Genomic DNA, 10253 nt, shown 5'->3' with positions numbered 1-10253 from the left:
TGACATTGAATGATCCATTTTGTGGGGTTTCTAAACGTTGAACCCATGTAGTAAGGGGTTTACAATAGTTTTCACTTTAAACAAAATCACCAAAAACAATGAAAACCCGTTTAATCGCTCATGCTAATTCCAGGTGCCCTTTTCAGAAAAAATGAAAATAAAATTCTAGGTGCCCAAGCAGAAGGGATCACGATTGCCGTAATACGTCGGTAGTTACAAGGCGTGACTCGTACCTCATCCAAAGGCCAAAACAGATTTCCCAGTGTCTCCAACTCTCTAGACTAGAGCGGGAAACAAAATTAAAACCCTAATAAAACAATCCTCACCGCGTTTTCCCCTCTTTTACTTCTACACGTTCTTCCTTCTTCTAATCCTTTTTCGTTCAGCGAACTTATATCCCGAAACCCAAATCAAATGGAGCTCTCGCCCATTCAGAACCCTCACCTATTTTGATGTTTTAGGTTATAGAAGGAAAATGAGTAAATCTTCAATCATGGAATCAATTACTTATGATTTGAATGTTGATGTGAAGAAGATTGATTCTGAGAGTGATAGCGATGATGATACTCCATTACAACTACGAATCAACAATCTCCAGCCAAAAGGATGTAATATCTCGAATAAAAGGCTAAAAATGTAAGTTTTTAGTTTCCTGTTTTTTGATATCTATTTGAAGTTAATCCGACAGAAGTGTGAATTGTTCTTTTGTTTTTGTAGATCTCAGGGTCTAAGTTTTCCTGAACTTAGTATTCAAGTGAAGGTTGAACGTGCTGATGACAACATGATGAGTTCAGGCAGTCAGTTCGCAGTTGTTGCTCTGGAGAAGGTCAAGACTGAAATCGATGATGATTCTGGAACAGATGAGCTTGACCATATCCCGCTAAGTGAACGTCGGAGGATGTTAATATCAAGGTGAGATTGCTTCAGTTTTTGTGAATTCTATTGTAAATTATTCAATATTAATGTTCAACCTAAAACACTGGAATACCTTTACCACTAAGAAGATGAAGTCTAAAGTCCTTGACCCTATCAAAAATGCTTTGTTGAGACTTATTTGAGATGACCCTATCCTAATTAGAACCTGAAAACGCGTCTCGTGGTTTATAAATTTTGTTATTTACATGCTCACTCCTAGGATTAAGGGAAAGTACTGTCTATATGCCATTTTTTCTTTGGATGATTCACCTTTTCATTAAACAGCTGAACCGTATACATATATCTTATCTTCCAGGCAGTCAATGGAAACAGTGTCTCACCAGCATGATGCTGGTAACATGGAGGTAAGTCACAGTCACCAGATTCATTTTATTCTCTATTTTTGCTAATCTATGATTGAACTCGCGGTAAACTTAAGTGTTTTGTTAAGGAATGCGTAAATATCTTCCTAACTATTCCAAAACTTAGACAACTGAGAAGGTGTCAGTTTGGGAATATATTTTGGGTTTAACTTAGGGGCTAGGGCCAACTTCAGTGTAACCTAGAACTTGCATGAAGTATTACGAATTTTTGAACCCAGGTATATATTATGTTCCGCAGTGTTGTCTCAAGTGCATCACAATCTCTGGTATTATGGAAAATTCTGACAGCAGTATTATATCAGTAGATGAAGAATCAACTAATGATCCGTTTTTTTAGTTGGTGATGCTAGCTTATATATCTGTAGAATGTAAATAATCTTCAGTGTAATACATAACTTCCATAATCATATAATCTCTTTGTTGCCAACACTCCAATGGATTCCTTCTTATTTTTGACCCTGAAAATAAATAATTCAAAGGTAATGTCACGAGTTTCTTTAGATCCTTTACAATAGCATCAAATTCGACAATTCTTAGTTCGTCATAGTCGACCTAAGCTCAGCAGGCAGAGCAGAGGACGAATCCTCTAGGTTGCTGGTTCGAATCCGGCAGGTCGAAGTATCTGGTTGTGAAGAAATGTTATTTTTGTTTAAGATACTTATGTGGCTGCTTCTAAACTCTGTTCTTCATGGAACACATAAGAAATTGGTTAATCGAGCTAAATATTTAGAATCAAAAATATATGATAAACTCTAGTTGTCTTTATTACTGCCTTTTGTAACTTAATTCTGCTTACAACTTTACATATAAAAGTCTATTTTTAAACAAGCTTGTGGAAGGGACTAAAACAACAATAAGGTTGGTATTATTTACAACTCTCTCAAGTTGTACACATAACAGTACACATGTTATGTGTACACCAGATACACTGCCGCTGGTGAGGAAGGCATCCTTATCAATGTGACAACGTCTGATTCTTAGTAGAACTAGGAAGTTTTTATTTAGTGTAACAAAAGTGTAGTTTTCTTAGATATAAAGCATATCATGCGATTAGGAGAGTTTTCTGGGAGACCTGTTTCTCAATTTGAAGCAACAAACATAAGCCAGTTGCTGATTTGGATCTCCGCACAGGATTTTAGTTTCTCTTTGCGCTTCACATTTCTTTGTTTGCTTGACCTTGAAAATGTTTGAGATCTTTCATTTTGCTCCTTTTGTTTTGCTAAAATTTCATTTTTCTACTTGCTACAAGGTTTTGTAAATAGTTTTGAGGCTTGCATCATGGCAGACCTTTTTGTGCCCCAAAATTTGGTGCCTTGATACATATGAATCTTAGGCTCCGTTTGATACTTCTGCATTTTGGGCTTGACATATCAAATCTGAGGCTTGAGGCATTTAGATACCCTAACCCGAGGCGCGAGGTCCGAGTGAAAGAAGAAATAACAAAAATGAAGGGGAGGAATCGAAGTGGTAGACATTGTTAATTTAGATTTTCAGTTAATAATTATACATAGATAAAAGGTGACTCGGTAATTTAACTAAGATAAGAAAATTCCCTATGTATGCTAAATGTGTATATACATTAGTAATAATGTTTGAATATAACGCCTCGAGTCCACCTTGATCCATCACTTCACCTTGCGGAAGGAAAGGCCGTTGACTCGCTTCAATGTTCTTTAAAACCGTGCTTGTTGGATATTGTTTACTGTTTTCTATTGTTACTTCATGAGAATGACTGGACTATCAGTTAGATTTTACTACAGGTCCCTAAACATTGTGATTAATCTCCACTTTCCATAACCCTTGGTTGTTGTTTTGTACATTTGCTGTACTAATTGTTGGTGCTGTTTATAACATTTTGACAGGGAGTTTATGTGGAAACGTCATTTGCCCCTCTTGTCAATGTGAAAGTCGAGACATTGGAGAATGGCCTGGCGAGTCCACACAGAAATGAGCCTGGTATCTCATTAGTCGACAAGATGCTAGGGATCAAGACTGAAATGGGAATTTCTTGGATATCCGATGAAGATGAGCTAGACCATATGTCACTTCGAGAAAGGTTGAGGTTGTTGACTGCAAAGAAGGTTTCTGATACGGAAGACTCCGGGCCTTCAGAATGTTCGCAAAAATCTGTGCCATCGGTGGAAAAGTGTAAACCTACATCCTCAGAGAATGCTAAATCTGAAGTCAAAACTCGCCCACGGAAGCGAAAAAAGACTGCAACGTAACTTTCTTTCGTCTGTGCTATCTTATTCCCATAACATCTTTTTGTTGTCATATAAATTATATTCGACCAATCTCTTTATTATTTTTTTTCATGAAATTAATCGCAGGAATTGTGCAGAAACAGCTCTAGAAGAGGATGCTCCTGGACTTCTAAAGGTATTCATTTTCCATGATGTTTAACTGATGGAATAGTATTGTGAGCCATATTTAATTATAGTTTATCTGGCAGGTTCTTGTTGATAAAGGGATACTTCTAGATGAAATTAAGTTATATGGTGGCATAGAAAGTGAAGATGCTCTGGATAGCTCCTTCGATGAGAATAGCTTTGAAGATCTTCAGTTTGTAATTTCAAAGGTTTGCATGAATAGATTACTTTGGTGTCTGGTTTGGGGCATCATATTTTGTCCCCTCTGCTCTTTCTATATGTCTTTACATGTTCTTGCCTCTTGAATAATTGTTTTATTAATTTGTTATAAGAGAATTAGGATAAGGTTGCACAGTTTCTTACTATCAAGGTCCTCCGACCTGTCCTTGATTTTTTCCATTAGGCATTTATATTCATATCAGTTTAACTTGCACCTTTTCAGCTTTTTGCTCAGCGTGAAACTTTATTTAAGTTCGCCCCACTACAAGGTGGAAAGGGATCAAAAGCTGCCAATTACTGCTTATCTTGTTTAATTTCACTAGTTGAGCAGGTAAGACACTCATTTAAAGATCTTGCTGCTCTAGTTAGGAAACATCAATATTTGACTGTTATCCAATCTTTCAGCTTTTGATTTTAATTAATAAGTTCCTTATTATCAAGTTTGCTTGTATGTTACAGGCGCGCTATCTTCAGTTCATGAAGTGGCCTGTTGAATGGGGATGGTGTCGAGACCTCCAGTCCTTTATATTTGTGTTTGAAAGACATAACAGGTGTGGTGCTATGAACAACAATCTGGTTTATCTCATCCATATCGTCATTTCTGGCGTACCTTTAGTTTTTACTTTGTCTAATTTTAAACATCTTTTTTTTTTGCTAATGAGAATTTGTGACAAGTTGATGTTTGTTATACTACTTATTAAGAAGAGACGAAGTACTAAGAAAACCGATCTTAGATTCCTGATGTACTAATTGCTACTGTACTTTATAGTAATTACTGCATGGATAATGACTTGATAATTTTTGCTGAAATGTAGAATTGTTCTGGAGCGTCCAGAATATGGGTATGCAACATACTTCTTTGAGCTAGTGAATGCTTTACCAGTCGAATGGCAAATAAAACGCCTGGTGATGACAATGAAGCTTACCCGCTGTAGCAGAGCCACCATCATCGAGAACAGATCATAATTGGTAATACATTTGAGAAAATCTTTTCTGCATGACTTTTGTTGAATCACTTCTTTATTAGTTTTTTTTATTGATGAGAATTGGACCAGTTTATAGAGTCCTTCCATCTTGATGGACCAGTGAATGGTGTTTCCATGCAGTCCAAGACTGATGTACTTGCTTCCAAATGCATGTGGCTGACATCCTTTGGCCGTTCCATCTTTGTTATTGTCGTTCTGTTCATATGCTTCTTTTGCTCTACAAATTTTCCAATCTTAGAATGTGGTGTCCATGTATTTGAAATCTGAATTTTACCATTTATGTTCATGGCCATGTTGGTTGATATCAGGTTGGCAAAGATTTATCAGAGGGAGAAGCACGAGTACTTGAGGAATATGGTTGGATACCAGATAGCGGGTTGGGATCAATGCTTAACTATTGCGACAGAGTTGTTCATGACAAAAGTAATGAGAGGGATGGTTCAGAGTGGAGGAATAAGATTGGGAAGTTGCTCATGAATGGCCTTAAAGGAGGAAACATTGTATTGAGTAATCTTCCGAAAAAGCTCATGGGGGACAAGAGCACTACATCTAACTCGCAGATCAAGCTGGAGCTTTGAAATGAGGTTGATCTCCATCCTTTAAGTACTTAAAGTGATAATTCCCTTCTCTGTAGTGTAAATTCAGCTTTTACTTAATATTGTCATGTCTTAGTCACTGTGTCCAGTTAGGGTGTCCATGCATCATGATAAATGATCACACCATAATCAGCACTTGGCAGGTCATAAGTTGATCCCTACTCAACTTTTGTAATTGTTGTTTGATGTTCAAAATCATTGTTTTGCTTGTTCCTGAAAGAATCTGAAATCGTACATTGGACTAAGCTGCTTACATATAATTATCTAATGATCAATGTGATTAGATGTGTTCCAATTTCTCCTGTTTATATGTTTAAATCTATTATTTTCCGAGTGATTCTAATGTGCCAGCTCAGTACTCTCATGGGATTGGAGCATGTACTCAGTACTCCTTGCTCAAACCTATGGTCGAGATCTGAGCTTGTACATAATGCTTGTGCAAGTATCATCTTTCTCTCATCTGATTTGTTCTCTAATCTCGTATTTGTATCTTCTCGTGTGAAGTCATGTCACTTATTTATTTTTAGAATAAAAAAATTAGATCAGTAGAGCAGTTCGATTTACCTATCTAATTACGTATTCAAATCTGAACTTGAATGGTTTTGAGTAACAAAATTTGAGCGTAATCACATGACGAGGCACATGAGATTGAACTAGAAGAAAGTAGGTTGCATATATTGGATTTTCTGGTAAATGCCATGTGCTTAGAAGGGTTAGAAAGTGCTATCTCTGGTGTAGGTAATAACAATGGAAACTTATGGGGATAAATACAGTATTACATACATAGCTAACTTGCAAGATGAGAAAGAATCAAAAGATACATAGATATGGTTAGAAAGTTCTACAAATTTACGACTCTGTATGTCTTTGTAAGTCTCTACTCCTTTGCAGGTCAGCAATACAAAGACAGTTAAGGTATTGGAATCCCGAAACAACTCATACCATCATTAGCACTGTTAAACCTAAACTATTTTGCAAAACTTGGATAGCGCCCACAATTGATACCAATAAACTGAATTGTGATGCTCCTTTGCTCTCTGCTAACTATATCTCAGACCATTTTAATCTGTTGAAATGCTGCAGGAACATTCAGAGGAGCAAAATCAGGGACAATCCAAGCTGCCTCTGCTGAAGAAGCAGAAGTTATGAGTCTGTTAGAATTGGTTGAATGGGCCGAATAAAGGAAAATGGAGAACTTGGTCATTGAAGGAGATTGCAGGTGTACTATTTACCATGTTCAGGGAAGAAATAATAATAATAATAAAGCAAATGGAGCAGCAGATATTTTGGTAAAGAAGGGGAGAAGAAATGGCAACACATCTTTTTGGGGTGATCAGGCACCTTTGTTTCTTATTCCTGTTCTAACTTTAGATCTAAGTAAAACTTTTATAAATGTACCTCGTAGTGCTCCTGCTTTGTAATCCTCCCGGCATCTCAAATTATCTGGAATCAGTTAACCTAAAAGATCCCGTTAGAAGTGGACTTACGACAGAGTCTGCTCCAGATAATTAGGGTACTCCTGTTATTAATATATCTTATCTTGAAAAAAAGGGTTTCCCAGAAGTGCATATCTCAACTTCAAAGATCTTGATTTAGGTCTCCCAGAAGTGCATGTCTGAACTTTTAACTTTAAGAATGTAAAAGTAAATTTCTCACTAGCTAGAAAATTGGGAAGTAAATATTTTAAGAGTAATTTCAGAAAACTACTGAAATTGAAGTGTTAACAGTATTCTAGGTAGAATACTGTAAAGCTAACCCACCCACCTCTGCCCAGCATATTTTTCTTTTTGTCCTGTAGTTTCTTTATTATGCCAAATATCATCCAAGTTAAACCACAAGCATGCATATATTTGTAGTTTTGTACAGACTTCTTTTCCTAGGAAACCTGTAGAGCAAATATGGGTACTCTATCAAACTTTTTCTCTATAATGGTTTTGCTTCTGTTTACTTCTTTTGTGTTCTCAGTTTCTCTGGGAATGCCAAGTTCAATTCATTGCAACTTTCTTCATTGCCTTGACCAAAGTTCTCAAAGTTCTATACCAGTCTATACCCCAAACAATTCTAATTATTTGTCTATCTTGAAATCCACTATACAAAACCTCAAGTTCTTATCATCCACTACCCCAAAACCCCATCTCATCATTGCACCTTTGCACCAATCCCATGTTCAAGCAATTGTAGTTTGTTCTAGAAGACATGGAATTCAGATCAAAGTTCGAAGTGGAGGTCATGACTATGAAGGCCTGTCTTATGTATCCGATGTACCGTTCCTTATCGTTGATATGTTCAATCTTAGATCCATTACTGTTGACGTTGAGGATCGTACTGCATGGGTCCAGTCTGGTGCATTGCTGGGTGAACTTTATTACAGAATTGCAGAACAAAGTCATGTTCTTGGTTTTCCTGCAGGAGTTTGTCCTACTGTAGGTGCAGGTGGATACTTCAGTGGAGGCGGGTACGGTGCTATGCTAAGGAAATATGGCCTTGCAGCTGATAATGTTATTGATGCCCAATTAGTAGATGTCCGGGGAAGAATTCTCAGCAGAGAGTCCATGGGCGAAGACTTGTTTTGGGCTATTCGTGGAGGCGGTGGAGGGAGCTTCGGAATCATTATTTCGTGGAAGATCAAATTGGTTGATGTGCCACCAATTGTAACTGTTTTTACCATCAGCAAAATCTTGGAACAAGGTGCAACTTCAATTGTCCATAAATGGCAAGAAATTGCACATAAACTCCCAAATGAACTCTTCATTAGAGTTCTCATAAAACCATTAAACTCTACTAAGAAAATGGAGAAAACAGTCCAAGCTTCATTCAACTCTTTATTTCTTGGAGATGCAGAGAAGCTTTTGATTTTGATGAAAGATCGATTTCCTGAGCTCGGTTTGAGGAGGAAAGATTGTATCGAAACGAGTTGGATTCGTTCGACGCTCTACTTTGCAAATTATCAAGTCGAAGCAACTCCAGATATTTTACTGAATATGACTCAAGCTAAAGAGTTCTCCAAGGGAAAATCTGATTATGTGAAAGAACCCATTCCACAAATTGGATTACAAGGGATATGGAAAAGACTATTACTACAAGAAGACTCATCGCTGACATTCACTCCTTATGGTGGAAGAATGAATGAGATTTCAGAATACGAAATTCCATTTCCACATAGAAATGGCACATTTTATCAGATCATGTACAAAGTGTCTTGGAAAGAAGCACCACGGTTCGCAAAACAATTGAGTTGGATTAGAGAACTATACAGTTACATGGCTCCATATGTTTCCAAGAATCCGAGACAAGCATATGTCAACTATAGAGACCTTGATTTAGGCCGAAGCAAAAATGGAACAACAAATTACTTAAGAGGTAGAGCTTGGGGAACAAAGTACTTCAAGAACAACTATGAAAGATTAGTGTACGTTAAAAGCAAGTATGATCCGTATAACTTCTTTAGAAATGAACAAAGTATTCCAACTGTCGCACTGCCACAACCACACACCAGAGAAGCTGCGGTTGATTACATATGAGTGATCCAGGGGCTCATGGGTCAATCATCTCCATATGGAACCGACAGGAGCAAAATCATGTTCAACTAAGCTCGCCTCCTGTTCCAAACCATTTTTATGCTCTCTATCTATCTTTTGGTATGGTTTAAGTCTTGAGGAATCTTACTTAGCACTAGAAAACAAGAGTTAGCACCTAAATCTACCTACTAATGTGATATTTACCTAGTTAAGGTGGAAACAGAATCTAGTCAGTGATATTCAGAACAAATTTCAATGTTTCAGGGTAGTAGGTAATGTGCATGTTTTTGTTGCTCCCAATAGTAGTTTCATGTTTTGCTTGGGGATATATGATACTAGCTAGTTTTTCTTTTCCTTTTTCTTCATGTTGCCTTTTTGAGTTCATTAGAGTGTTGTTATGGTCGGATGGGTGTAAAAGTTGTTTGTATTTTGAGAATTGTTAGTAAGATTTTGCCATTTTCATTTCATGTAGTTGTTATCTGTGGTAACGCGGCGGGGACTAAAATACCATAACAGAACCAACAATATATAAATAGATTAAACATTACAATAACAGAAACAATTATAGTTTAGAGACATATAATGTAAGAGCATCTTAGAGAGCACCAAGTTTGGATTTGATGCTAGCGACAACTGTTTCATCAACTTGGAAGTTCTGAGCCAAAATACCATTAGGAATGCCAGGGCTAGAAATGAAGATAGTGCTAAGGATGACAGTCCCAGCCAGATGGCTATTGAAAGTATTCAGAGTAGTGGCCTTCCCCAGCCCGACGTTTTTCTGAAAGTGGACAAGTCCCTTAGGTACCACAAACATCTCTCCAGCTTTCAGAACTTTGGAGTAAAGAACACTTTTAGTGCTTATGAAGCCAACGAGTACTTCTCCCTTTAGGACGAATCCAGTTTCGGATGCTCGAGGATGTGTATGAAGTGGGATACTTCCATTAGGTGCAAAGTCGACTCGACTCGTTGAAAGTCCAAGGGTGTTTAACCCAGGGAAGGAACGAACATTACCTGTTGATGTGCCAATGCCAAAAATACCGTCGGTGTCCGCTTCATTCATCAAACCACTAAAGAAGAAGTCACTTGATGATACATCCGCTTCAAGTTTACATGGGAACCCATTTATGGACGTCGCAGCATTTAGATTAGCAACACAAAAGTCTTGTAGCGCATCAGGGTCAGAAAAGCACGGCGAAATGGTGAATAATAGCACCACCAGAGAGAAAATAACGAAAAAGATTGCGGGTGAATTGGTTTTAGTAGTCAT

At 37.4% G+C, this 10253-nt stretch overlaps 3 protein-coding genes across 3 annotated transcripts; 2 read left to right on the top strand and 1 right to left on the bottom strand.

Moving 5' to 3' along the window:
* Window positions 1-256: 256 nt before the first annotated feature.
* Window positions 257-7031, top strand: LOC113275372. Its single transcript, XM_026524857.1, has 11 exons — window positions 257-636; window positions 718-912; window positions 1232-1280; window positions 3161-3519; window positions 3629-3677; window positions 3751-3876; window positions 4110-4217; window positions 4346-4437; window positions 4702-4855; window positions 5181-5456; window positions 6552-7031. The coding sequence occupies exons 1-9, from the start codon at window positions 476-478 to the stop codon at window positions 4850-4852; spliced, it is 1290 nt and encodes a 429-aa protein (XP_026380642.1). The 5' UTR covers window positions 257-475; the 3' UTR covers window positions 4853-4855; window positions 5181-5456; window positions 6552-7031.
* Window positions 7032-7366: 335 nt separating this feature from the next.
* Window positions 7367-9157, top strand: LOC113273832 (berberine bridge enzyme-like 8). Its single transcript, XM_026523427.1, has one exon. The coding sequence runs from the start codon at window positions 7367-7369 to the stop codon at window positions 8987-8989; it is 1623 nt and encodes a 540-aa protein (XP_026379212.1). The 3' UTR covers window positions 8990-9157.
* Window positions 9158-9581: 424 nt separating this feature from the next.
* LOC113272452 (germin-like protein subfamily T member 2) lies at window positions 9582-10253 on the bottom strand. The gene has a single exon (XM_026522283.1). It carries the CDS (start codon window positions 10251-10253, stop codon window positions 9582-9584), a length of 672 nt encoding a protein of 223 aa, XP_026378068.1.

The sequence above is a fragment of the Papaver somniferum genome, chromosome 4, assembly GCF_003573695.1.
Source record: "Papaver somniferum cultivar HN1 chromosome 4, ASM357369v1, whole genome shotgun sequence".
Taxonomy (NCBI): Eukaryota; Viridiplantae; Streptophyta; class Magnoliopsida; order Ranunculales; family Papaveraceae; genus Papaver; species Papaver somniferum.
Note: the sequence above shows the minus strand (reverse complement) of the source record. Positions and strands in the feature narration are given on the sequence as shown.

What these genes read in the sequence shown, in the direction of transcription:
- LOC113275372 (XM_026524857.1), top strand. Translation starts at nt 476, where the DNA reads ATGAGTAAATCTTCAATCATGGAATCAATTACTTATGATTTGAATGTT. An exon ending in CGGAGGATGTTAATATCAAG is followed by an intron (nt 913 to 1,231) that starts GTGAGATTGCTT and finishes CTTATCTTCCAG; the next exon opens with GCAGTCAATGGAAACAGTGT. An exon ending in ATGATGCTGGTAACATGGAG is followed by an intron (nt 1,281 to 3,160) that starts GTAAGTCACAGT and finishes ACATTTTGACAG; the next exon opens with GGAGTTTATGTGGAAACGTC.
- LOC113272452 (XM_026522283.1), bottom strand. Translation starts at nt 10,253, where the DNA reads ATGACTACTAAAACCAATTCACCCGCAATCTTTTTCGTTATTTTCTCT.
- LOC113273832 (XM_026523427.1), top strand. Translation starts at nt 7,367, where the DNA reads ATGGGTACTCTATCAAACTTTTTCTCTATAATGGTTTTGCTTCTGTTT.